This window comes from Myotis myotis, unplaced genomic scaffold (genome assembly GCF_014108235.1).
Source record: "Myotis myotis isolate mMyoMyo1 unplaced genomic scaffold, mMyoMyo1.p scaffold_m19_p_50, whole genome shotgun sequence".
Taxonomy (NCBI): domain Eukaryota; kingdom Metazoa; phylum Chordata; class Mammalia; order Chiroptera; family Vespertilionidae; genus Myotis; species Myotis myotis.
In genome coordinates, this window is record NW_023416358.1 from 970,757 (window position 1) to 998,680 (window position 27,924).

Sequence of the window (27,924 nt, forward strand, 5' to 3'; positions counted from 1 at the left end):
CGTCCCAGCGGCCTCTGATTCCATCCCCGATGGATGGAGACGCCCCGGCCCCCCGGCAACCCGGGCGCCCCCTGGCAGCCACGCGCGGTCACTGTCCGCCCCCTTCGCGGCTGCACCCGCACCTGGGGAGCCCCCCGCAGCAGGGCTGCAGCCACGGCCGCCAGGTGTTGCGGGGCCCGTCCAGCTGCAGGGGGACCCCGGGGCCCAGGGTCCGGCGGTGGCGCTCCACGGCCCGCGCCACGCGCGCCAGCACCCGGTGGAACGCGGGCTCCGTGTCCGGGGTCAGGGCGCGCGCCTCCGAGGGGTCCCGGGCGAGGTCGTAGAGCAACGGGGGGTCGTGGCGGGTCACCCCGGACCCCGAGCAGGGGCAGACCCCGCGCCCGTAGCAGGCGGCCGCGCCCTCGGGGTGGAACACGGGCGTCCGGTAATGCACCTTCCATATGGCGCCTCCTGGAGGGAGAGGCAAGAATCACGGCGCGCCCGGCCGGTGTGGCTCAGTGGGTAGAGCCTGGGCCTGCAGACTTGAAGGGTCCCGGGTTCGATTTCCGGTCAAGGGCACGTGCCGGGCTTGCAAGCTCCATCCCCAACCGGCAGGGGGCGCGCAGGAGGCGACCGATGCATGATTCTCTTATCATTGATGTTTCTCTCCCTCTCCCTTCCTCTCTGACATCAATAAAGAAATATATTTTATTTAAAAATAATAAATAAATAAATAAATAAATAAGCAAGCCCTGGCCGGTGTGGCTCAGTGGGTAGAGCCTGGGCCTGCAGAATGAAGGGTCCCGGGTTCGATTCCCGGTCAACTGTGTGAGTGTGTGCAGAATATCCCTTAAGGCCCAAGCCGGTGTGGCTCAGTGGATAGAGCGTCGACCTGCAGACCAAAGGGTCCCGGGTTCGAATCCCGGTCAAGGGCACAGACCTCGGTTGCAGGCTCCTCCCCGGCCCAGACCCTGGTTGGGGCGCGTGCAGGAGGCAGCCCATCGATGGGTCTCTCTCACATCGATGTTTCTCTGTCTTTCCCTCTCTCTAAAAATCAACGGGAAAATATCCTTGCGTGATTATTAAAAAAAAAAAAAAAAAATCAATAAAAATACTAGTATATTCAAGCCCTGGCCTGTGTGGCTCCGTGGATAGAGCATCGGCGTGCGGACTGACGGGTCCTGGGTTCGATTCCCGGTCAAGGGCACAGGCCCGGGTTGCGGGCTCTGACCCCAGTGGGGGGCGTGCAGGAGGCGGCCGATCCATGATTCTCTCTCATCATGGATGTTTCTCTCTCTCCCTCTCCCTTCCTCTCTGAAATCAACAAAATCTATATAAATTTTTTAAAAAAAGAAATGCCAACAAACACATAAAAATATCCTCAAATAAATATTAGCAAGAAAAAGCAAAGAAAAGCAATGCGCCTGAAAATAATGCACTTGCCAGGTTAGGGTCAGGCGCGCACACAGGCGTGCACGTGGGAGCGTGTGCCTGTGTGTGCACGCGTGTGCGTGTGCATACAACGTCATGCCTAACCCACGGGTCACACCCCGTCTCCCAGAACAAAGCGATGATTGGCAGCTGGGAGGAGGAGACGACCTCCAAGCACCTAATAGCGGAGGGGAGGGGGCAGGGTGCCTCCTGGGCCACTCACGTTCTCGCTGGTGCCACCGGGCCGCGTGCAGAAACTTCTCGCAATAATGCATCAGGAACTCGTGGTCCGAGTGCGGGGCGGTCCCCAGCACCAAGGGGAGCAGGTCCCGGCCGTCTATCACCCTGCAGATGGCACCCCGGAGACGCAGGGTTGGGGTAGCGCTCAGGTGCGCGTGCGTGCGTGCGCGCGCGGAAAGTTAGCGCAAAACTTGGCGAGCTGAGGGGTGCAGCCGGCCACCGGCTTTGATTAAATGCTCATGAGGCAACTGATGGTTCGGCTCCTATTATTGTGTATCGAGTGCAAAAATAAGCTGCCCAGCCCAGCCCGTGTGGCTCAGTGGTTGAGCGTCATCCACCTAGAAGCCAGGAGGACCCCGGTTTGATTCCTGCTCAGGGCACAGGCCCGGGTTTTGGGCTCCATCCCCAGCAGGGGCCGTGCAGGAGGCAGCCGGTCCATGATTCTCTCTCATCGTTGATGTTTCTGTCTCTCCCTCTCTCTGAAATAAATTAAAAAATATATATTTTTATAAAATCTATACTAATAACAGGGTCATTTGCTACTGAGACCGGATGTCTTTTGGACAAAGCCGCGGTGGTGGGGCTGAGGAAGAGGCGGTTAGGGGCGATCAGGCCGGCAGGGGAGGGCAGTTAGGGGCGATCAGGCCGGCAGGGGAGGGCAGTTAGGGGCGATCAGGCCGGCAGGGGAGGGCAGTTAGGAGTGATCAGGCCGGCAGGGGAGGGCAGTTAGGGGCGATCAGGCCGGCAGGGGAGGGCGGTTAGGGGCGACCAGGCCAGCAGGGGAGGGCAGTTCAGGGCGATCAGGCCGGCAGGGGAGGGCGGTTAGGGGCGATCAGGCCGGCAGGGGAGGGCGGTTAGGGCGATCAGGCAGGCAGGGGAGGGCGGTTAGGGGCGATCAGGCCGGCAGGGGAGAGCAGTTAGGGGGCGATCAGGCCGCAGGGGAGGGCGGTTAGGGGCGATCAGGCCGGCAGGGGAGGGCGGTTAGGGGCGATCAGGCCGGCAGGGGAGGGCGGTTAGGGGCTTTCAGGGCCGGCAGGGGAGGGCAGTTAGGGGCGATCAGGCCGGCAGGGGAGGGCAGTTCAGGGCGATCAGGCCGGCAGGGGAGGGCAGTTAGGAGCGATCAGGCTGGCAGGGGAGGGCAGTTAGGGGCGACCAGGCCAGCAGGGGAGGGCGGTTAGGGGCGATCAGGCCGGCAGGGGAGAGCAGTTAGGGGCGATCAGGCCGGCAGGGGAGGGCGGTTAGGGGCGACCAGGCCAGCAGGGGAGGGCAGTTGGGGACAATCAGGCCGGCAGGGGGGGCGGTTAGGGGCGATCAGGCCGGCAGGGGAGGGCAGTTCAGGGCGATCAGGCGGCAGGGGAGGGCTGTTAGGGGCGATCAGGCCGGCAGGGGAGGGCGGTTAGGGGCGATCAGGCAGGCAGGGGAGGGCGGTTAGGGGCGATCAGGCCGGCAGGGGAGGGCGGTTAGGGGCGACCAGGCCAGCAGGGGAGGGCAGTTGGGGACAATCAGGCCGGCAGGGAGGGCGGTTAGGGCGATCAGGCCGGCAGGGGAGGGCAGTTCAGGGCGATCAGGCCGGCAGGGGAGGGCGGTTAGGGGCGATCAGGCCGGCAGGGGAGAGCAGTTAGGGGCGATCAGGCCGGCAGGGGAGGGCGGTTAGGGGCGATCAGGCCGGCAGGGGAGGGCGGTTAGGGGCGATCAGGCCGGCAGGGAGGGCGGTTTAGGGGCTTTCAGGCCGGCAGGGGGAGGGGCGGTTAGGGGCGATCAGGCCGGCAGGGGAGGGCAGTTTCAGGGCGATCAGGCCGGCAGGGGAGGGCAGTTGGGGGCGATCAGGCCGGCAGGGGAGGGCAGTTCGGGGCGATCAGGCCGGCAGGGGAGGGCAGTTAGGAGCGATCAGGCTGGCAGGGGAGGGCAGTTAGGGGCGATCAGGCCGGCAGGGGAGGGCAGTTAGGGGCGATCAGGCCGGCAGGGGAGGGCAGTTAGGAGTGATCAGGCCGGCAGGGGAGGGGGCGGTTAGGGGCGACCAGGCCGGCAGGGGAGGGCAGTTAGGGGCGATCAGGCCGGCAGGGGAGAGCAGTTAGGGGCGATCAGGCCGGCAGGGGAGGGCAGTTAGGGGCGATCAGGCCGGCAGGGGAGGGCAGTTAGGGGCGATCAGGCCGGCAGGGGAGGGCAGTTGGGGGCGATCAGGCCGGCAGGGGAGGGCAGTTAGGGGCGATCAGGCCGGCAGGGGAGGGCAGTTTGGGGGCGATCAGGCCGGCAGGAGAGGGCAGTTAGGGGCGATCAGGCTGGCATGGGTGGGCAGTTGGGGGCGATCAGGCAGGCAGGCATCCCCAAGGGGTCCCAGATTGGAGAGGGTGCAGTCCGGCTGAGGGACCCCCCCCTCCCCCACTGCCGTGCATGAATTTCATGCACTGGGCCTCTAGTATATTTTATAAAATAAAATAAAATAAATTAAAATAAAATAAAATAAAGCAGATACTTGATCCCAGGAGAACATGACAGGAACCCTGAGTCCGTTCCCAGACCCCGACTTCACGGACACTCTACATGCACCACGTGACAGGGGCAGAGACATGGCACATATATGTTGTCTGTGTGCAACATTGAATGGTCGTTTCGGGAAAGGCTGCCCGGTACCTGTCTTGGGGCGTCTCTCCGCCCCCCAGCCGGACCACAGTGGGGAACACGTCCATCAGGCTGGTGGGCTCGTGGACCTCCCGGCCGGCGGGCAGCACCCCGGGCCACCGGAAGATCCCGGGGACCCGGATCCCGCCTTCCCAGCCGCCCATGCCTTTGCCACCTGCAAGGAAATGACATCGTGAGCAATCGCCAGGGGACTGTCCAGCCTATTTTTATTTTATTTTTTTATTGATCTTTCCCCCTTTTTTTTACAGAGAGAGAGAGGAAGGGAGAGGGATACAGAGATAAAAACATTGATGAGCCCTGGCTGCTGTGGCTCAGTGGATAGAGCGTCGGCCTGCGGACTGAAGGGTCCCGGGTTCGAATCCGGTCCAGGGCGTGTACCTGGGTTGCGGGCACATCCCCAGTGGGGGGCGTGCAGGAGGCGGCTGATCGATGTTTCTGCCTCATCGATATTTCTAACTCTCTATTTCCCTCCCTTCCTCTCTGTCAAAAAATCAATAACCTATATTTTTAAAAAAAATCGATACGAAACATTGATGGGCTGCCTTCGGCAAGATCGTGCCCGCCACCAGGACACGTGCTCTGACCCACGTAACACAAGAGCCTAGGAATTGCCAACTGTATTGAACAGAAATAGGAAAGAAACAAATACGTCACTATATCCATTTTGGTCTATTTTTAAAAAAATAGATTTTATTGATTTCAGAGAGGAAGGGACAGAGAGAGGCAGAAACATCCATGAGGAGAGAGAATCCCGGACCGGCTGCCTCCTGCACGCCCCCGACCGGGGATGGAGCCCGCAACCCGGGCATGTGCCCTTGACCGGGAATCGAACCCATGACCTCCTGGTTCCTGGGTCGACGCTAACCACTGAGCCACGCCGGCCGGGCAGTTTTGTGGAATCGAATGAACCAGATAAACAGATGATCCAAAATAGACCCAGAGACAGAGAAGCATTGAACAGACTAGGAACCTCAGAGGGAAGGCTGGGGAGGGTGGGTGGGTGGGAAGAGATCCACCAATGAACCTGTATGCGTATATGCATCACCCGTGGACGCAGACAAGAGAGGGATGAGGGCTTGGGGTGGGGGGTGGGGGGTGGCGGCGGGCTGGGGAGAGGTGAATGGGGGAAAAAGGAGGACCTATGTAACAATTCTATACGAATAAAATGGTAATATGCTAATTAGACCGGATAAAATGGACATCTTCCGGACGTCCTTCCGGACAAAGCCACGGTGGCAGGTGCCAAGGCAGAGGTAATTAGGGGCGATCAGGCTGGCAGGGGAGCAGTTAGGGGCGATCAGGCCAGCAGGGGAGAGCAGTTAGGGGCGATCAGGCCGGCAGTGTAGCGGTTAGGGGCGATCAGGCTGGCAGGGGAGGGCAGTTGGGGGCGATCAGGCCGGCAGGGAGAGCAGTTAGGGGCGATCAGGCCGGCGGGGGAGAGCAGTTAGGGGCGATCAGGCCAGCAGGGGAGAGCAGTTAGGGGCGATCAGGCCGGCAGGGGAGAGCAGTTAGGGGCGAACAGGCCGGCGGGGGAGGGCAGTTAGGGGCGATCAGGCCAGCAGGGGAGAGCAGTTAGGGGCGATCAGGCCGGCGGGGGAGAGCAGTTAGGGGCGATCAGGCCGGCGGGGGAGAGCAGTTAGGGGCGACCAGGCCTGCAGGGGAGAGCAGTTAGGGGCGAACAGGCCGGCTGGGGAGGGCAGTTAGGGGCAATCAGGCCAGCATGGGAGGGCAGTTAGGGGCGATCAGGCCGGCAGGGGAGAGCAGTTAGGGGCCATCAGGCATGTAGGCAGGTGAGCTGTTAGGAGCCAGTAGTCTTGGATTGGGAGAGGGATGTCCAACCAGCAGTTGGACATCCCCTTGGGGGTCCTGGATTGGAGAGGTTGCAGGCTGGGCTGAGGGAACCCCCCACCCTTGCACGAATTTCGTGCACCGGGCCTCTAGTTCAATAACAAAGATTAAAACAAGAAAATAATAAAACAGTTAAAAGAAAAAAATAACGAATCAAATTTGATCATGAGAAATTGTCATTTCTACCCTCGATAGGAAAGCAAACTCCTTGCCCGGCCTGTGTGGTTCAGTGGTGAGCATCGACCTGTGAACCAGCAGGTCCCGGGTTCGATTCCCGGTCCAGGACACATGCCTGGGTTGCCGGCTCCATCCTCAGTACGGGGCGTGCAGGAGGTGGCCGATCCATGATTCTCTCTCATCATGGATGCTTCTCTCTCTCTCTCTTCCCCCCCTTCCTCTCTGAAATCAGTAAAAATATATTAAAGGAAATAATAGAAGAAAAATCCTTGGTTAGCAGGATTTTCTGTCTTAAGGAGATGGCTCCGTTCCAGGGAAGGGCTGGAATGAGGAGGGAAGACTCCGCCCCAAGAATTTGGGGTACCCTCACACTTACCCTTATAAATCCCGTTCCAGCCCCCGTACTGGTGGGGTCCCAGTTGAGCCTCCAGAGACCCCCCATGATCCGACGTAAAATACACGAGGGTCCTGTTGGTGAGGCCTTCCCTGTCCAGGACATCAAGGATCCGCCCTGCAGAGAACGGATGCATTTGGACCAATCGACACAGGCGACTGTCTGCCCGGCCGGTGTGGCTCAGTGGTTGAGCATCGACCTATGAACCAGGAGGTCAGGGTTCGAATCCCGGTCAAGGGCACATGCCCAGGTTGCAGGCTCCATCCCCAGTCGGGGGCGAGCAGGAGGCGGCCGGTCCGTGATTCTCTCTCATCATGGATGTGTGTCTCTCCCCCTCTTTTTTTCCTCTCTGAAATCAGTCAAAATCCTTTTTAAACAAATCAGAAAAAACAAACAAAACCCATGAATGTTGGTCTTTTATTCCCGACAATCTGGGGGCATGGGTTAAAAGGGCTTAGTTGCTGGGTAGGAGGTCGGTATTAGACACACGGCCCTCTCTTCCCTTAAAAAGCTATTCTTGCCCTGGACCACCCGGCTCCGTGGTTGAGCGTTGACCTAGGAACCAGGAGGTCAGGGTTCGAATCCCGGTAGAGGGCACACGCCCGGGTTGTGGGCTCGATCCCCAGTAGGGGGTGGGCAATAAGCAGCCGATCAATAATTCTCTCTTATCATGGATGTTTCTCTCTCTCCCTCTCCCTTCCTCTCTCTGAAATCAATACAGTATATATCTATCTATATCTATATCTATATCTATATCTATATATCATCTATATCTATATCTATACCTATATCTATATATCTAATCTATATCTATATCTATATCTATCTATATCATCTATATCTATATCTATATCTATATCACCTATATCTATATCTATATATCTATATCTATATCTATATCTATATCTATATCATATCTACATCTATATCTATATCACCTATATCTATATCATCTATATCTATATCTATATCTATACCTATATCTATATCTATATCTATATCTATATCTATATCTATATCTATATCTATATCTATATCTATATCTATATCACCTATATCTATATCATCTATATCTATATCTATATCTATATATGTAATCAATATCTATATCTATATCTCTGTCTCTATATCTATATCTATATCTTCTATATCTATATCTATCTATATCTATATCTATATCTATATATCTATATCTATAATCTATATCTATATCTATATCTATATCTATATCTATATCTTAATTATACTATATCTATATCTATATCTATACTATCTAATCTATATCATCTATATCTATACCTATACCTATACCTATACCTATACCTATACCTATAACCTATATCTATATCTATATCTATATCTATATCTATATCATAATCTATATCTATATCTATCTATCTAATAAAAACAAGACAAAACAGTTAAAGCTTCACCTTGAGACAAAAGAAAATTACACACATAAAAACGAAGGGACCGGGAAGGTCTAAGACGGAGGCTGATGATGGTGTTGAGGTTGGACATCTGTTGGTGAAGAATTGTGTATTGTGTTAAATGGTGGCTCTAACTTTCTTCAAGTTACACGAAAGATATCGCACCCAATCTCCCCCGATTCCTTGCTGTAATTCCGTACAGTTCACCATACCCAGGACCTGGAAACAACCTAACGGTCCCCCAGTGGGTGAATGCATTAAAAAGCGGTGGTATGTCCATACAGTAGAATAGTATACAGCCAGGAAAAAGGAAAAAAACATCCAGCCAAATGCAACAGCATGGGTGGACTTCAAAGGCATGATGGTGACAGAAGGAAAACCAATACCGTATGATGTCATGTATACGTGGAATCCAATAAAATAAAATTAAAATTAATCTGGCACTGAGTCACTCACCCACCATCCAGTCCATCTCCTCGACGTTGTCTCCGTAGAGCCCGTGGCGGCTTCTCCCAATGAAGTTCTCCGTGGTGATGAGAGGGGTGTGGACGTGCAGAAAGGACACGAAGAGAAGGAATGGTCCTTGCTTGTTCCTAGAAATAAATACAAGGGGAGCACAGTGTTTTGGGGTTTTTATTTTGGCGCCTGGCTGGTGTGGCTCAGTGGTTGAGCGTCGACATAGGAACCAGGAAGTCATAATTCGATTCCCGGCCAAGGGCACAGGCCCGGGTTGTGGTCTCCATCCCCAGTGGGGGGCGTGCAGGAGGCAGCCGATCCACGGTTCTCTCTCATCAGTGATGTTTCTCTCTCTCTCTCTCTCCCTTCATCTCTCTCTAAAAAATAATAATAAAATAATCAGCGATAAAGCGGGGGGGTGGGTAGAGGCTGGGAGGAGGGGGGAAATGGGAGACATCTGTAATACTATCTATTTCCTATATTTAAGCCTAAGTGTCCATCTGTTCGACCGTCCGACGGGTAGCTGTGACACACACTGACCACCAGGGGGCAGACGATCCAGCCGGTAGCTATGACGTGCACTGACCACCAGGGGCAAGACGCTCTGACCGGTAGCTATAATGTGCACTGACCACCAGGGGGCAGACGCTCCAGCCGGTAGCTTGACACACACTGACCACCAGGGGGCAGACGCTACGACAGGTAGCTATGACATGCCCTGACCACCAGGGGGCAGACACTCTGACCGGTAGCTATGACATGCACTGACCACCAGGGGGCAGACGCTCTGACCGTTAGCTATGACGTGCACTGACCACCAGGGGGCAGACGCTCTGACCGGTAGCTATGACATGCACTGACCACCAGGGGGCAGACGATTCAGCCGGTAGCTATGACATGCACCTACCACCAGGGGGCAGACGCTCTGACTGGTAGCTATGACATGCACTGACCACCAGGGGGCAGACGCTCTGACTGGTAGCTATGACGTGCACTGACCACCAGGGGGCAGACGCTCTGACTGGTAGCTATGACGTGCACTGACCACCAGGGGGCAGACGCTCCGGCCGGTAGCTATGATGCGCACTGACCACCAGGGGGCAGACACTCCGGCCTGTAGCTATGACATGCACCTACCACCAGGGGCAGACGCTCTGACTGGTAGCTATGACATGCACTGACCACCAGGGGGCAGACGCTCTGACTGGTAGCTATGACCCTCACTGACCACCAGGGGGCAGACGCTCTGACTGGTAGCTATGACATGCACTGACCACCAGGGGGCAGACGCTCCGACTGGTAGCTATGACGTGCACTGACCACCAGGGGGCAGACGCTCTGACTGGTAGCTATGACGTGCACTGACCACCAGGGGGCAGATGCTCTGACTGGTAGCTATGACATGCACTGACCACCAGGGGGCAGACGCTCTGACTGGTAGCTATGACGTGCACTGACCACCAGGGGGCAGACGCTCTGACTGGTAGCTATGACATGCACTGACCACCAGGGGGCAGATGCTCTGACTGGTAGCTATGACATGCACTGACCACCAGGGGGCAGACGCTCTGACTGGTAGCTATGACATGCACTGACCACCAGGGGGCAGATGCTCTGACTGGTAGCTATGACGTGCACTGACCACCAGGGGGCAGACACTCTGACTGGTAGCTATGACATGCACTGACCACCAGGGGGCAGACCGACCGGTAGCTATGACATGCACTGACCACCAGGGGGCAGACGTGCTGACTGGTAGCTATGACTTACACTGACCACCAGGGGGCAGACGTGCTGACTGGTAGCTATGACTTACACTGACCACCAGGGGGCAGACGTGCTGACTGGTAGCTATGACATGCACCTACCACCAGGGGGCAGACGCTCTGACCGGTAGCTATGACATGCACTGACCACCAGGGGGCAGACGTGCTGACTGGTAGCTATGACTTACACTGACCACCAGGGGGCAGACGCTCTGGTAGCTATGACATGCACTGACCACCAGGGGGCAGACGCTCTAACTGGTAGCTATGATGGGCACTGACCACCATGGGGCAGACGCTCTGACTGGTAGCTATGACACACACTGACCACCAGGGGGCAGACCGACCAGTAGCTATGACACACACTGACCACCAGGGGGCAGACCGTCCGGTAGCTATGACGTGCACTGACCACCAGGGGGCAGACACTAAATGCAGGAGCTTTGGTGACTTGGCAGCTGCAGTTCTCGGGTGATGCACCCAGAACCAGAGAGGAGGCAGCCCGATTCGGGGGTGTGTCACCCGAGAACCACCCTCTCGCCATCTGGGACCCCTCGGGCGATGTCGGGGAGTCAGTTTTGGCCCGAACCCCGCAGGCCAGGCCGAGGGATCCTCACTGGTGCACAAATCATTCAACAATAAAAAACAAAAAAACTAGCAAAAAAAAAATGGCCATTGCAATGACTAGGTCCTTCCTCAAATATTAGTCTTTGCTACTCAACCCACAAGAAGCAAATGAGAGACGGTTCTTGAGTCTGAGGCTCTTTCCTGGGGCAGCGTTTCCCCTTGGAAAGTCTTGAAAGAAATTAATGCTGGTTTTATGCATCCTTTTTTTTTTCTCTCCCTGAATACCGTCATCCTTATTTATTTATTTTAAAAAATATATCTTTATTGATTTCCGAGAGGAAGGAAGAGGGAGAGAGAGGACCGTCCATGATGAGAGAGAATCATGGACCGGCCGCCTCCTGCACGCCCCTGACTGGGGATGGAGCCCGCAACCCGGGCCTGTGCCCTTGACCGGAATCGAACCCGCGACCCTTCAGTCTGTGGGCAGACACTCTACCCACTGAGCCACACCAGCCAGGGCCCCCACGACTCATGTGAACCAAACCTGTCTCTTTGGACCTGGCACACATCACCATGCGAACACTCAGGACAGAAAAAAAATTCTGAATATTGTCCCCTCACGAACGAGAGCCATGAATCGGACCTGCCCCCATTTCCCCCTCGCCCGCCCCCTCCCCCTTGGCCCCCCGGGCTCTCACCGTTGGATAAAGGACGAGACCTCCGTGAGCATGAGCGACGCCGTCCTCGAGAAGTTCATGGGCTGCTCCGTGATGCCGTGGTTCCTCATCAGGAAGCAGTCCGCGCGGACGATGAGCACGCCCAGGACGCGCGAAGAGATAAACAACAAGGTGGACGCAATGACGGAGCAGATGACGGGCGCCCAGGAGACCGGGAGGAGGCGGGTGCGTTTCCCAGCGGCGAGCGTCAGGGCCGCGAAGGCCGCGATTTGGACGCCGACGTGGAGTGTGCGCTCCAGGCCGGCGCGCTTCTCCGAGATGTCCCAGCGGGCACAGTCGCCCATCATGGAAAAGGGCATCCCGTAGAAATGGTCGAATCCGTGGCGGAGGGGGTGGTGGCAGTGGTCGGTCGAGGATTCACAGTTGAGACCCAGGTGCCATTTTCCTAAGAAAGCAAGAATTGTAGGTTTCTATGCCCGGCTGGTGTGGCTCAGTGGATGAGCGTTGACCTAGGAACCAGGAGGTCATGGGTTCGATTCCCGGTCAAGGGTACCTGCCCGGGTTGCGGGCTCGATCCCCAGTGGGGGGCGAGCAGGAGGCAGCCAATCCATGATTCTCTCTCATCCTGGATGTGTCTCTCTCTCCTTCTCCCTCTCCCTTCCTCTCTGAAATCAATAAAAATATTAAAAAAAATAAATCAAAAACAATTATTACTATAACATAGTAATGATTCGAGTCCCCCGTACATTTACTTTTTATATATATTTTTATTGATTTCAGAGAGAAAGGGAGAGAGACAGAGAGAGAGAAACATCAATGATGAGAGAGAATCACAGATCAGCTGCCTCCTGCATGTCCCCTACTGGGAATCGCACCACTGGGGGCGTAGATATAGATATGTAGATAGATAGAGATAGAAAGATAGATATTGATCATGATAACTTGGTCTCCTTTCAAGAAATTATCGTCCTTGCCCAGCCAGCGTGGCTCAGTGGTTGAGCGCCGACCTATGAACCAGGAGGTCAGGGTTCGATTCCCCATCAGGACACATGCCCGGGGGGTGGGCTTGATCACCAGTGGGGGATGCTGTGGTTCTTCATCAGAACCCAGTCTGCGTGTGAAGAGATAAAGAAAAAGGTGGTCGCAATGATCGACCAGATGAGGGGCACCCATGGGATGGAGAGGAGGCGGGTGTGCCTCCCAGCGGCCAGTTTCAGGGCCTTGCAGGCCATGGTTTTCACACAGAAGTTCTCTCTCTCTCTCTCTCTCTCTCTCTCTCTCTCTCTCTCTCTCTCCCCCTCTCTCTTCCTCTCTCCGTTCTACTCTCTGAAATCAATAAAAACACGTTAAAGAAATGCACAGACAAACGATGTTCTGAAAGCTGGGAAACATACACACCGATTAGTCCCGTGGCATAGCCCCGATCCTTCAGTATCTTCGCAAACGTCGTCTCATTGGCCGGAAGGCCGCCCGGGACTGCCGTCCACTGGAGAACGCGGGAACCGTCGCTGGACACCATGCCTTTTGGGGGATCGTTTTACAAAGAAACGGCACCGTCACGCACTGGTCTTTATTCTTATCGTCTCAATTTTTTCACTTAAAAAAATGAGCATTTCCCAATGACAATTCACGGTCAGTATTATATACAAGTGGCCTGATGCATGGATTCATGCACAGTGAAAGGGAATTAGTGCCGAAACTGGTGTGGCTCAGTGGATAGAGCATCGGCGTGCGGACTGAAGGGTCCTGGGTTCGATTCTGGTCAAGGGCATGTACCTTGGTTGTGGGCACATCCCCAGTAGGGGGTGTGCAGGAGGCAGCTGATCGATGTTTCTCTCTCATCATCCATGTTTCTAACTCTCTATCCCTCTCCCTTCCTCTCTGCAAAAAATCAAGAGAATATATTTTTTACAAAAAGGGAATTAGCTAGAAGAAAGATTCGTGTGGTAATTGCGTGACTGCAAAAAATTACATGTCAAAATAGTGTCTATAATACTAGTGGCCCAGTGCACAAATTCGTGCATGGGTGGGGTTCCTCGGCCTGGCCGGCGATCTGGGGTGATGGGGGCTGATTGGAGTCGGTCGTCTGGGGGGAGGGACCACGGTAGGTTGGCTGGCTGTGGGGGGTTGGCTGTGGGAGTGCACTGACCACCAGGGGGCAGCTCCTGCGTTGAATGTCTGCCCCCTGGTGGTCAGTGCATGTCATAGCGACTTGTCATAATGGTTGGTTAGGCTTTTGTATATATAGAAAGTATTATAAACGGTGAGAGCTTTATATGTATCGCGCATGCGTGGGCCAACATTTATTTTTTTATTTTTTATTTTTTTTAATATTTTATTGATTTTTTACAGAGAGGAAGGGAGAGGGATAGAGAGTTAGAAACATCGATGAGAGAGAAACATCGATCAGCTGCCTCCTGCACGCCCCCTACTGGGGATGTGCCCGCAAACAAGGTACATACCCTTGACCGGAATCGAACCTGGGACCCTTCAGTCCGCAGGCCGACGCTCTATCCACTGAGCCACACTGGTTAGGGCTCAACATTGATGTTTAAATTGCTAGTGTGCGTCATATGTACCGGCCGTCCGGTTGGGCGGATGGTCGGTCGAACATACGGTCGGTCACAGCCTTTTATATATATTGATGAGTTTCAGATGGTGGTTAGACGTGTATATACTTTATAAAGTGAACCCGGGATATGTCCACTGCCCACCTGGCACTATATATAGTTATTACAATACTAGAGGCCCGGTGCATGAAATTCATGTAATCGTGGGGGGGATCCCTTAGTCTGGATGGCGAGAGGGCGCAGGCCAGGCAGAGGGACCCCCACGAGTGCACGATCGGGGCCAGAGAGGGACATGGGAGGTTGGCCAGCTGGGGAGGGACCACGGGAGGCTCCAGGGCGTGTCCGGCCCGTCTCGCTCAGTCCCGAACGGCTGGTCCCCAGCAGCAAGCTAGTCTACCAGTCGGAGTGTCTGCCTCCTGGTGGTCAGTGCATGTCATAGCGACTGGTTGACCCTTTGACTGTCTGCCCCCTGGTGGTCAGTGTATGTCATAGCGACTGGTCGACTGGTCGACTGTCTACCCCTGGTGGTCAGTGCACGTCATAGCGACTGGTCGACCAGTCGACTGTCTGCCACCTGGTGGTCAGTGTATGTCATAGCGACTGGTCGACCAGTCGACTGTATAGCCCCCTGGTGGTCAGTGCACGTCATAGCGACTGGTCGACCAGTCGACTGTCTGCCCCCTGGTGGTCAGTGCACGTCATAGCGACTGGTCGACCCGTCGACTGTCTGCCACCTGGTGGTCAGTGTATGTCATAGCGACTGGTCGACCAGTCGACTGTATAGCCCCCTGGTGGTCAGTGCACGTCACAGCGACTGGTCGACCAGTCGACTGTCTGCCACCTGGTGGTCAGTGCACGTCATAGCGACTGGTCGACCATTCGACTGTCTGCCCCCTGGTGGTCAGTGCACGTCATAGCGACCGGTCGACCCGTCGACTGTCTGCCACCTGGTGGTCAGTGTATGTCATAGCGACTGGTCGACCAGTCGACTGTATAGCCCCCTGGTGGTCAGTGCACGTCATAGCGACTGGTCGACCATTCGACTGTCTGCCCCCTGGTGGTCAGTGCACGTCATAGCGACTGGTCGACCCGTCGACTGTCTGCCCCCTGGTGGTCAGTGCACGTCATAGCGACTGGTCGACCCGTCGACTGTCTGCCCCCTGGTGGTCAGTGCACGTCATAGCGACTGGTCGACCCGTCGACTGTCTGCCCCCTGGTGGTCAGAGTATGTCATAGCAACTGCTCAAAATGTCGATTTTCTGCCCCCTGGTGGTCAGTGTACGTCATAGCCACTGGCCGACCGGTCGACTGTCTAGCCCCTCTCTCTCTAAAAATCAATAAAAACATAACCTTGGTGGAGCATGACTTGGCGGCCAGACACAGGAAGGACTCACCCGATCGCAGGGGGTACCTGCCCGTGAGGAAGGCAGCGCGACTTGGGGTGCAGACGGAAGCCGCGGCGAGGTGCTGGGTGAGCCGCACGCCATCCTGGGCGAGACGGTCGATGTTTGGGGTCCTGCGGGACGGAGACAAGAATCATTTTCTCCCTTCAGCAATGAAAGCCGTGGCTTCCCCGTCAATATCTGAGGGTCATCACTGAATACATGAGGGGGGCCTGTCCGGTGTGGCTCAGTGGTTGAGCATCGACCTATGAACCAGGAGGTCACAGTTTAATTCCCGGTCAATGATACAGGCCCGGGTTGGGGGCTCCATCCCCAGTGCGGGGCGTGCAGGAGGCAGCCAATCCATGATTCTCTCTCATCTTTGATGTTTCTCCCTCCTTCTCTCTCTCTCTCTCTCTCTCTCTCTCTCTCTCTCCCTCTCCTTTCCTTGCTCTCTAAAATTAATAAAAACAGGCGAATCTTATGGTTTTAAAATATATTTTCATTTTAAAATCGAGCCGTGACCTCCTGGTTCATGGATCGATGCTCAACCCCTGATGAACACCAGCCGGGCAAAACATGCTAATCTTAAGAATGAAGGAAAGAAAGAAAGAAGAAAGAAAGAAAGAAAGAAGGAAAGAAAGAAAAAGAAGAATGACAGCCCTAACCGGTGTGGCTCAGTGGATAGAGCGTCGGCCTGCGGACTCAAGGGTCCGGGGTTCGATTCCCGGTCAAGGGCATGTATGTTGGTTGTGGGCACATCCCCAGTAGGGGGCGTGCAGGAGGCAGCTGATGGATGTTTCTAACTCTCGATCCCTCTCCCTTCCTCTCTGTAAAAAAAAATCAATAAAATATATTTTTTAAAAATGAGAAAGACAGAAAGCAAATGAGAGGAAAAAATAAAAGAAAAAGAAAGAGATAGAAAGAAAGAAAAGAAAGAAAACGAGAAAAACAAAAAAGAAATAAAGGAAAGAAAGAGAAAGAAAACAGAAAAGAAAGAAAAAAAAGATAAAAGAAGGAAAAATAAAAAAAGAAAGACAATGAAAAAATAGGAAGAAATAAAAAAGAACAGAAAGAAAGAGAGAGAGAAGTACCCCCGCATGGGACGCATTTGAGCTGGTGATGTCGCGGGCCCGGGCAGATAGCGGGATGCGGGGTGCTTCAGGGCGTGTGCAGAATTCTCTTCACATCCCCACTGTCCATTTCCAGGGTTCAGTGCATCCCCCCAGGGTTCAGGAAACAGGGGTCCCCCCTTTGGGGCAACACCCGGGGGGGCGATGATCTCCTTCTTGCCTGATGGTGTTGTTGCCATAACAGCCGACGTCCCCGATGCCAAGGTCGTCCGCCATCAGCAGAAGGATGTTGGGACGTGAGGCGGATACATCCCTAGAGTCGGTCGGCCTCGAACCCAGGATGCTGATGGTCACGGCGAGCCAGGCTCTGCAAAGCAAGCTGACAAAGGCATGTTTAGGGTTTCTTTTTTTCATTTCATTTCATTTCATTTCTTTTCTTTCTTTTCTTTTCTTTTCTTTTCTTTTCTTTTCTTTTCTTTTCTTTTCTTTTCTTTTCTTTTCTTTTCTTCCCTTCCCTTCCCTTTCCTTTTCTTTCCTCTCTCTCTCTCTCTCTCTCTCTCTCTCTCTCTTTCCTCATTGATTTCAGAGAATGACGAGAGGGAGGGAGACAGAAACATCGATGATGAGAGAGAATCATGCAGGATTGTGGGCGGGCTCCAGGGCGTGTCTGGCCCGTCTTGCGGAGTTCCAATCAGCCAGACGCCAGCAGTAAGCTAACCTACTGGTCAGAGCGTCTGCCCCCTGGTGGTCAGTGCACGTCATAGCGATTGGTCGACCGGTCGACTGTCTGCCCCCTGGTGGTCAGCGCACGTCATAGCGACCGGTCGACCGGTCGACTGTCTGCCCCCTGGTGGTCAGTGCACGTCACAGCGACTGGTCGACCGGTCGACTGTCTGCCCCCTGGTGGTCAGCGCACGTCATAGCGACCGGTCGACCGGTCGACTGTCTGCCCCCTGGTGGTCAGCGCACGTCATAGCGACCGGTCGACCGGTCGACTGTCTGCCCCCTGGTGGTCAGTGCACGTCATAGCGACTGGTCGACCGGTTGACTGTCTGCCCCCTGGTGGTCAGTGCACGTCACAGCGACTGGTCGACCGGTCGACCGTCTGCCCCCTGGTGGTCAGTGCACGTCATAGCGACTGGTCGACCGGTCGACTGCCCCCTGGTGGTCAGTGCACGTCGCAGCTACTGGTCGACCGGTTGAACGGTCAACTGTCTGTCCCCTGGTGGTCAGTGCACGTCATAGCGACTGGTCGACTGCCCCCTGGTGGTCAGTGCACGTCATAGCAATTGGTTGAGCAGCCTTAGCATATCATTAGCATATTACGCTTTGATTGGTTGAACGGCGGACCGGTCGACTGGATATTTAGCATATTAGCCTTTTATTCTATAGGATTGATTTCAGAGAGGAAGGGACAGAGAGAGATAGAAACATCCATGACGAGAGAGAATCAGGGACCGGCCGCCTCCTGCACGCCCCCTGCTGGGGATGGAGCCCACAACCCGGGCCTGTGCCCTTGACCGGGAATCGAACCCGGGACCTCCTGGCTCACAGGTCGACGCTCAAACCAGTGAGCCACAAGCAATGCTTCAAGAGAAATGATTTTTTTTTGTTCTTGGCGCATTTGGTAACGGGGACGTGGAGACGTGCGGAGGCCGACATGGGAGACTGGTGGCTGCGCCGCGTCCCTTCCTACCTGGAACGTTCCGGATGTAACATGTTCACTTTCTTGCTTCTCGTCTCCTGTGAGGAGGAAAGATATTATTCATGACACAGGCAGCCGGTGGCTGATTCTCTCTCATCATGGCCGTTTCTCCCTCTCTCCCTTCCTCCCTGAAGTCAATAAAAATATATATGTGTCTATGACGGAAAACACGTTACACTTAAAATCCTTTTCATCTTGAAATAATGAAGGCTTATGGCATGTACCATTATTATAGGTCAGATCATTTTTCTTGAATAATTGGTGTTTAATGCATGTAACATCATCCTATTTAAGATCATGTTTCTAGAGATATCAAGGTTCATTGCGTGTAACATTATTATATTTAAAGTCATTTTTCTTGAAATAAAAGAAATAAAAAAAAATAAATTCAAACCAAAAAGAAAAAAAGGAAAAAACAAAACAATGCCCTAGCCAGTGTGGCTCGGTGGACAGAGCATTGTCCTGTGGACTGCAGGGTCCCGGGTTCGATTCCCGGTCAAGGGCACAGGCCCGGGTTGCGGGCTCCGTCCCCAGTCGGGGGCGTGCAGGAGGCAGCCGGTCCATGATTCTGTCTCATCATGGATGTTTCTCTCTCTCTCCCTCTCCCTTCCTCCCTGAAAGCAATAAAATATATTTAAAAATATCCTATAGAATAAAAGCCTAATTTGCTAATTGCGTCTTCGACTGGGAGTTGGGCCGGGAGTTCGACCGGGAGGTGGGGAGAGCCGGCTGGCTGGCTGGACCCCAACAGGCACCAATTCACGCACCCAGCCTCTAATATATATATATATATATATATTTTTTAAAGTTGACAACCTTAAGAAAAAAGGAAAACACGCAAAAAAATTTTAAAGTAAGAATTTCTTTTCGTTTTAATTATATATATATAATTATATATAAATTATATATATATAAATATATATATTATATGATATATATTTTTTAAAACATTGATTTCTTTTTTTAATATATTTTATTGATTTTTTACAGAGAGGAAGGGAGAGGGATAGAGAGCTAGAAACATCGACGAGAGAGAAACACCGATCAGCCGCCTCCTGCACGCCCCCCACTGGGGATGTGCCCACAACCCAGGTCCATGCCCTCGACCGGGAATCGAACCCGGGACCCTTCGGTCCTCAGGCCGACGCTCTACCCACTGAGCCACACCGGCCAGGGCCGGTTTCTTCATTTTGGGTTGGAAAGTGGGGGCAGCAGCGTCTGATACACGGGGGCGTCTTACACGGCAGAGGGTAGGATGCCGGCCCCCCGGGGTGGGAGGTGGGGGGCAGAGGAGAAGGCGTTAAGGCCCCAAATGCGAACCTCGACTATGAATTCCGTCTGCAGACCTCACGCCCCAGCCCACGGCCGGCCAACTGCGGCTCGCGAGCCACCTGCGGCTCTCGGGACCCTTAGAGTGCGGCTCTTCCCCAGCCTTAGGCGTCCCCTCATCCAGTGAATCACCCGGGACCTGCTTATATAGTTTAAGTTTAAAAAATTGGGCTCCCCAAAGGAATCTCAGTCGTCGTCCTGTCGATATTTGGCTCCGTTGGCTCATCATAATCCGCGATCCTGCGACGTTTACGGACCCCCAGGAGGCCCAGAGACACGCTAGAAACCCAGCCAGGCCTTTCTGGAACATTCCGGAGCCGTTTGCGAACCCCCAGGGCATTGCAAACACCTGCCACAATATTAGGAACAAACACCCAGAATTTCCGGAGGAGGACGAGGAGGAGGCCCAGAAATAAAGGATTTTTTTTTTAAATAAAAGATTCCCAGGTGATTCGAAGGTGCAGCCGAGGTGGAGAACCACTGCTCTCAAGTCCATAAATCAATAGCCCTGGCCGGTGTGGCTCAGTGGGTAGAGCGTCGGCCATGCAGAACGGCGGGTCCCGGGTTCGAATCCCAGCCAAGGGCACAGGCCCGGGGTGCGGGTTCGATCCCCAACCAGGAGGGGGCGTGCGGGAGGCGGCCGGTCCATGATTCTCTCTCCTCATGGATGTTTCTCTCTCCCTTTCTTCTCTAAAAATCAATAGCAACATATTTATTTTTTTTAAAAAAATAAAACATATAAGGATATTCTGTATGCATGGCACCACTCAATCGTCTGTTCATCTCCAGGCACGGAAGGTTCCGGACCAGTTTTATTTCCTTTCCAGTTCTCCCCGTATCTCCCTACACCTTTGAAGATGAGAAAAAAAGGGAAATCACATAAAATTTCTGCACCACCCTGAGTCAAAACTACGTTCTTGCCCGGCCAGTGTGGCTCAGTGGTGAGCGTCGACCTAGGAACCAGGAGGTCCCGGGTTCGACTCCCGGTCAAGGGCACAGGCCCGGGTTGCGGGCTCCATCCCCAGTCGGGGGCGTGCAGGAGGCGGCCGGTCCGTGATCCTCTCTCATCATGGATGTTTTTTTTCTCTCTCTCCCTCTCCCTTCCTCTCGGAAGTCAATGAAAAATACATTAAAAAAATAAAATGTAAAGAAAAGCAGAAAGAACAAATCAGGTCAAAGTTTAAACGAAATAAATGATAAGAATAGGAACCAGACATTTTAAGATCCAATCCAGGACCTGGCCAACCCCTCCCATCGATGCCGCAGACCCACGGGATGGCAAGAACGGTTTACGCTCAGGAAACCCACCAATTGGACAGTTTCGTCACCTTTCATTTTTCATTTTTTAAAAATATTTTTTTTATTGATTTCAGAGAGGAAGGGAGAGAGAGGAACATCCATGATGAGAGAGAATCACGGACCGGCCGCCTCCTGCACGCCCCCCACTGGGGATGGAGCCTGCACCCCGGGCCTGTGCCCTTGACCGGGATTCGAACCCGGGACCCTTCCGTCCGCAGGCCGACGCTCCACCCACTGAGCCACACCGGCCGGGGCTGAGTCAAACATTTCAGAATCATCTCCATCGCTTGGCAACGCGTCCTGTGCGTGATCCACGTCCCACGCGGTTCAGGGTTCGAGCTCTGGAGAGGGGGCCGCCCGCAGATGACGGAGACGAGACAAGAAATAATAATTTGGAAATTGGGGGTGCCGGGGGGGGGGGGGGGGGGAGAGCCCAGCCCCGAGAGGGGGGACCTCCGGGACTCCTGGACTCGGCTCAGGCCTCCCCCATCCTTTTGTTGATTTTGGGATCCACCCATAGCCCTTCGGCGGAAAGTTCCGGAAACGGACGGACTATCTCATGGGGAAGGATTTACGTGAGTCTCTGGTGAGCCCACCCATGAGTCAACAGAGCCCGATATCCACAGGACGACGATGGCAATCTCCTTGGGGAGCCGAATTTTTTAAACTTAAACTATATCCGCCGGTCCATTGTGATTCGCGGAATGAGGGGGCGCCCAAGGCTGAGGAAGAGCCGCACGCAAGGGGCCAGAGAGCCGCAGGTGGCTCCCGAGCCGCGGTTGGCCGGCCATGGGGGGGGGGGGGGGACTCTGGACTTCAACGGCGGGTGCCCAGCCCTGACCTTCGCCGGGGCTCGAGGGACACCAGCGGTCAGGGCTCCTGGACTGGACGGGTAAGAAGGGTTTCGTCAGCCCCGGCCAGTGTGGCTCAGTGGGTAGAGCGTCGGCCGGCGGACGGGAGGGTCCCGGGTTCGATTCCCGGTCGAGGACACATGCCCGGGTCGCGATGTAATAATATTGCATGCAGTGAACGTGATAATATCTCAAGAAAAACGATTTTAAGTATAATAATGTTCCATGTAATAAACATTAATATTAATACTTCAAGAAAATCGATTTTAAATAGAGTCATGTTTCTTGCAATAAACTCAAATTATTCAATGGAAACGATCTTAGATATAATGTTACATGCAGTAAACAGTAATATGAATACGTCAAGAAAAAGGATTTAAATATATTAATGTTCCATGCAATAAACATTAATATTTCAAGAAAATCGATTTTAAATAGAGTAGTGTTACTTACAATCAACAGCAATTATTCAAGGGAAACGATCTTAGACATAATGGTACTTGCAGTAAACGTGATAATATCTCAAGAAAAAGATTTTAAATATAGTCATGCTACATGCAATAAACATTAATATCAATACTTCAAGAAAATCGATTTTAAATAGAGTAATGCTACATGCAATAAACATTAATATCAATACTTCAAGAAAAACGATTTTAAATATAGTCATGGTACATGCAATAAACATTAATATCAATACTTCAAGAAAATCGATTTTAAATAGAGTAATGTTACTTGCAATCAACAGCAATTATTCAAGGAAAAACGATCTTAGATATAATAATGTTACATGCAGTAAACGTGATAATATCTCACGAAAAACGATTTTAAGTACAGTGATTGTACATGCAATAAACATTCATATGAATACGTCAAGAAAAACGATTTAAATATATTAATGTTCCATGCAATAAACATTAATATTTCAAGAAAATCGATTTTAAATAGAGTAATGTTACTTGCAATAAACAGTAATATGAATACGTCAAGAAAAAGGATTTAAATATAATAATGCTACATGCAATCAACATTAATATTTCAAGAATCGGTTTTAAATAGAGTAATGTTACTTGCAATCAACGGCAATTATTCATGGAAAAACGATCTTAGATATAATAATGTTACATGCAGTAAACGTGATAATATCTCAAGAAAAACGATTTTAAGTACAGTGATACCTCATGCAATAAACATTCATATGAATACGTCAAGGAAAACGATTTAAATATAATAATGCTACATGCAATCAACACTAGTTATTCAAGAAAAACTATCTTAAATATAATAATAATACATGGAAATAAGCAGTATAATATCTCAAGAAAAACGATTTAAATATAATAATGTTCCACGCAATAAACATTAATATTTCAAAATTCGATTTTAAATAGAGTCATGTTACTTGCAATAAACTCAAATTATTCAATGAAAACAATCTTAGATATAATCCTCCATGCAATAAACAGTAATATGAATACATCAAGAAAAAGGATTTAAATATAATAATGCTACATGCAATAAACATTAATATTTCAAGAATCGATTTTAAATAGAGTAGTGTTACTTGCAATCAACACCAATTATTCAAGGGAAACGATCTTAGATATAATGTTACTTGCAGTAAACGTTATAATATCTCAAGAAAAAGATTTTAAATATAGTCATGCTACATGCAATAAACATTAATATTAATACTTCAAGAAAATCGATTTTAAATAGAGTAGTGTTACTTGCAATCAACAGCAATTATTCATGGAAAAACGATCTTAGATATAATAATGTTACATGCAGTAAACGTGGTAATATCTAAAGAAAAACGATTTTAAGTATAGTGATACCTCATGCAATAAACATTCATATGAATACGTCAAGAAAAACGACTTAAATATAATAATGTTCCATGCAATAAACATTAATATTTCAAGAAAATCGATTTTAAATAGAGTAATGCTACATGCAATAAACATTAATTTTAATACTCCAAGAAAATCGATTTTAAATATAGTAATGTTACTTGCAATCAACACCAATTATTCATGGAAAAACGATCTTAGATATAATAATGTTACATGCAGTAAACGTGGTAATATCTCAAGAAAAACGATTTTAAGTATAGTGATACTACATGCAATAAACATTCATATGAATACGTCAAGAAAAACGATTTAAATATATTAATGTTCCATGCAATAAACATTAATACTTCAAGAAAATCGATTTTAAATGTAGTAACGTTACTTGCAATAAACTCAAATTATTCAATGAAAGCGATCTTAGATATAATGTTACATGCAATAATCATAATATTTCAAGAAAAACGATTTTAAATATAGTCATGCTAAATGAAATAAACATTCATATGAATACGTCAAGAAAAACGATTTAAATATAATAATGTTCCATGCAATAAACATTAATATTTCAAAAAATCGATTTTAAATAGAGTCATGCTACATGCAATAAACATTAATATGAATACGTCAAGAAATACGATTTAAATATATTAATGTTCCATGCAATAAACATTAATATTTCAAGAAAATCGATTTTAAATAGAGTAATGTTACTTGCAATAAACAGCAATGATTCAATGAAAGCGATCTTAGATATAATGTTCCATGCAATAAACATAATATCTCAAGAAAATCGATTTTAAATAGAGTCATGCTACATGCAATAAACATTCATATGAATACGTCAAGAAAAACGATTTAAATATAAGAAGGCTACATGCAATCAACACAAGTTATTCAAGAAAAAGTATCTTAAATATAATAATAATAACGCAGGCAAATAAACAGTATACTATCCCAGGAAAAACGATTTAAATAGAATAATGTCCCAGGCAATAAACATGGATATGTCAAGAAAAGCAGTTTTAGGTATAATAACGCCACGCGCAGCAAACACCAAAGATCCAAGAGAAACGAATTAAAATGTAACAATAATACCCCTTGCAGTCACCACGAATATCGCAAGAATAAAAGGATTTCCAGCAGAAGAATAAAGAATTATTTTTAAAAATAAAATGAATCATTCCCAGGGCGCGCGCACGGCACCCAGCCATCGCGGGGTGCTGGCCGCACAGGCGTGGGGTCCCCTGCCAGCCCCCCCCCCCGACCCCCCAAAATAGCAAGCGAGTTACCTGACACGTGAGCCGGCTCCCTTCTTGCAGGAGCTCGAGGTCGGGGTGCCTCCGGGCCCCACCGCGCATGTGCAGTGGGAGCTGACTCACCCTCCAGACACACAGGGAACCCAGCCCCCGGGGGTGTGGCTCAGTGGATAGAGCGTCCGCCTGGGGACTCGAGGGTCCCGGGTTCGAGTCCCTCAAGGCCCAGGTGGTGGACTCGACCCCCCAGTAGGGGGCGTGCGGGAGGCAGCGATGGTTCTATGCTTCTCTCCCTTCTCTGAAATCAATGAAAATATACGTTTAAATCAATAAAATCAATAAACAGAATTTCCAGCAATTGGCTTAAAAGAATAAATAAAATAAATTAAAAAGAGAATTCCAGTAAATGAAGAATCCCAGCCCCAGCCAGTGTGGCTCAGTGGATAGAGCGTCCGCCTGGGGACTCGAGGGTCCCGGGTTCGAGTCCCTCAAGGCCCAGGTGGTGGACTCGACCCCCCAGTAGGGGGCGTGCGGGAGGCAGCGATGGTTCTATCCCTGTCTCCGTTCTCTGAAATCAATAAAAATATACATTTAAATCAATAAAATCAATAAACAGAATTCCCAGCAATTGGCTTAAAAGAATAAATAAAATAAATTAAAAAGAGAATTCCAGTAAATGAAGAATCCCAGCCCCAGCCAGTGTGGCTCAGTGGATAGAGCGTCAGCCTGCGGACTCGAGGGTCCTGGGTTCGAGTCCCTCCAGGCCCAGGTTGTGGACTCACCCCCCCCCCCCCAGTAGGGGGTGTGCAGGAGGCAGCCGACCCATGATTCTCTCTCCTCATGGACGGTTCTACCCCTCTCTCCCTCTCCCTTCTCTGAAATCAATGAAAATATACATTTAAATCAATAAAATCAATAAACAGAATTCCCAGCAATTGGCTTAAAAGAATAAATAAAATAAATTAAAAAAAGAATTCCCAGCCCCAGCCAGTGTGGCTCAGTGGATAGAGAGTCAGCCTGCGGACTCGAGGGTCCTGGGTTCGAGTCCCTCAAGGCCCAGGTTGTGGACTCAACCCCCCCCCCCCCCCAGCAGGGGGCGTGCGGGAGGCAGCTTACCCATGATTCTCTCTCCTCATGGACGGTTCTACCCCTCTCTCCCTCTCCCTTCTTCTCCCTGAAGTTTAAATCAATAAAAATCTGAATCATGGTTTAAAAGAATAAATAAGACGAATGAAATAAAGAATCCCTGAGTGGACAGAGCATCAGCCTGCGGACTGAAGAGGTCCGAGGACTTAAGGGCCCCCGCTTAAAAGAAAAAATACAACGAATTAAATAAAAAGAATCCCAGCCCCAGCCAGTGTGGCTCAGTGGATAGCGCGCCGGCCTGCGGACGGCAGGGTCCCGGGTTCGAGTCCCGCCGAGGGCACCTACCTGGGTGGCCAGCAGGGGTCCCCCCGGTCCGTGGGTTTCCTCTCTCTCTCTCTCTCTCTGTCTCCTGCTCCCCCCCCTTCCACTCTCTCTCTTAAAATCCAACAGAAGAGAGAGAGCCGCTTAGGGGTGGGCGAAGGCGCTGGGTCCGGGAGGGAGGGGAAACGTAATAAAAATAAACAGAGAAAAATTCAGTCGAAGGAAAAGGAAAACAAAAGAGCAGCAACAAAGAGGAGGGGGAACCAGAAGGGGCTTCTCCAGGCCGTGAGCGTCCGTCCGGCGAAGGCGTGTGTCCCGCCCCCAGGAACGCGGCCTCGACCACACTGGGCCCTTTATGCTCCGGAGACGGAGCCGCCCAGCCGCCCTCGGCTCCAGGGGGAAAAAAGTAAATAGAAGATAAAAATAAAACAGCCCGGCCGGCGCCCGCCAGCCCCACAGAGCAGTCGGCTCGGCGAGTGTGTCTGTGTGTGTGTGTGTGTGTGTGTGTATGAGCCTGGTATCTGCAGGGCCACAGCTTCCCCTACGTGTGTGTGTGTGTGTGTGTGTGTGTGTGTGTGTGTGTGTGTGAGCCTGGTGTCCGCAGGGCCACAGCTTCCCCTACGTGTGTGTGTGTGTGTGTGTGTGTGTGTGAGCCTGGTATCTGCAGGGCCACAGCTTCCCCTACGTGTGTGTGTGTGTGTGTGTGTGTGTGTGTGTGTGTGTGTATGAGCCTGGTGTCTGCAGGGCCACAGCTTCCCCTACGTGTGTGTGTGTGTGTGTGTGTGTGTGTGTGTGTGTGTGTGAGCCTGGTGTCCGCAGGGCCACAGCTTCCCCTACGTGTGTGTGTGTGTGTGTGTGTGTGTGTGTGAGCCTGGTATCTGCAGGGCCACAGCTTCCCCTACGTGTGTGTGTGTGTGTGTGTGTGTGTGTGTGTGTGTGTGTATGAGCCTGGTGTCTGCAGGGCCACAGCTTCCCCTACGTGTGTGTGTGTGTGTGTGTGTGTGTGTGTGTGAGCCTGGTGTCTGCAGGGCCACAGCTTCCCCTACGTGTGTGTGTGTGTGTGTGTGTGTGTGTGTGTGTGTGAGCCTGGTGTCTGCAGGGCCACAGCTTCCCCTACGTGTGTGTGTGTGTGTGTGTGTGTGTGTGTGTGTGTGTGTGTGAGCCTGGTGTCCGCAGGGCCACAGCTTCCCCTACGTGTGTGTGTGTGTGTGTGTGTGTGTGTGAGCCTGGTATCTGCAGGGCCACAGCTTCCCCTACGTGTGTGTGTGTGTGTGTGTGTGTGTGTGTGTGTGTGTATGAGCCTGGTGTCTGCAGGGCCACAGCTTCCCCTACGTGTGTGTGTGTGTGTGTGTGTGTGTGTGTGTGAGCCTGGTGTCTGCAGGGCCACAGCTTCCCCTACGTGTGTGTGTGTGTGTGTGTGTGTGTGTGTGTGTGTGAGCCTGGTGTCTGCAGGGCCACAGCTTCCCCTACGTGTGTGTGTGTGTGTGTGTGTGTGTGTGAGCCTGGTGTCTGCAGGGCCACAGCTTCCCCTACGTGTGTGTGTGTGTGTGTGTGTGAGTGTGAGCCTGGTGTCTGCAGGGCCACAGCTTCCCCT

General features: G+C 51.6%; 2 protein-coding genes across 3 annotated transcripts in view; one reads left to right on the forward strand and one right to left on the reverse strand.

The window, feature by feature from the left end:
- Positions 1–25,212, reverse strand: ARSL (arylsulfatase L). Its single transcript, XM_036311155.1, has 11 exons — positions 24,960–25,212; positions 18,327–18,373; positions 16,851–17,009; positions 15,570–15,691; positions 13,004–13,126; positions 11,627–12,050; positions 8,596–8,732; positions 6,692–6,826; positions 4,282–4,444; positions 1,634–1,755; positions 1–450 (listed from the first exon to the last, which is right to left on the reverse strand). Exons 1-11 carry the CDS (start codon positions 25,026–25,028, stop codon positions 89–91), a joined length of 1,863 nt encoding a protein of 620 aa, XP_036167048.1. The 5' UTR covers positions 25,029–25,212; the 3' UTR covers positions 1–88.
- The window catches only part of LOC118657310 (arylsulfatase H-like), a 58,600-nt gene that overhangs the window by 3,355 nt on the left and 27,321 nt on the right, over positions 1–27,924 (forward strand). The window lies entirely within an intron of this gene.

Coding starts and splice junctions, on each gene's coding strand:
- ARSL (XM_036311155.1), bottom strand. CDS start 25,028: ATGCGCGGTGGGGCCCGGAGGCACCCCGACCTCGAGCTCCTGCAAGAA. Junction 8,733..11,626: donor GTCTCGTCCTTTATCCAACG/GTGAGAGCCCGG, acceptor ATTTATTTCTAG/GAACAAGCAAGGACCATTCC. Junction 6,827..8,595: donor GGAGATGGACTGGATGGTGG/GTGAGTGACTCA, acceptor CGTTCTCTGCAG/GGCGGATCCTTGATGTCCTG.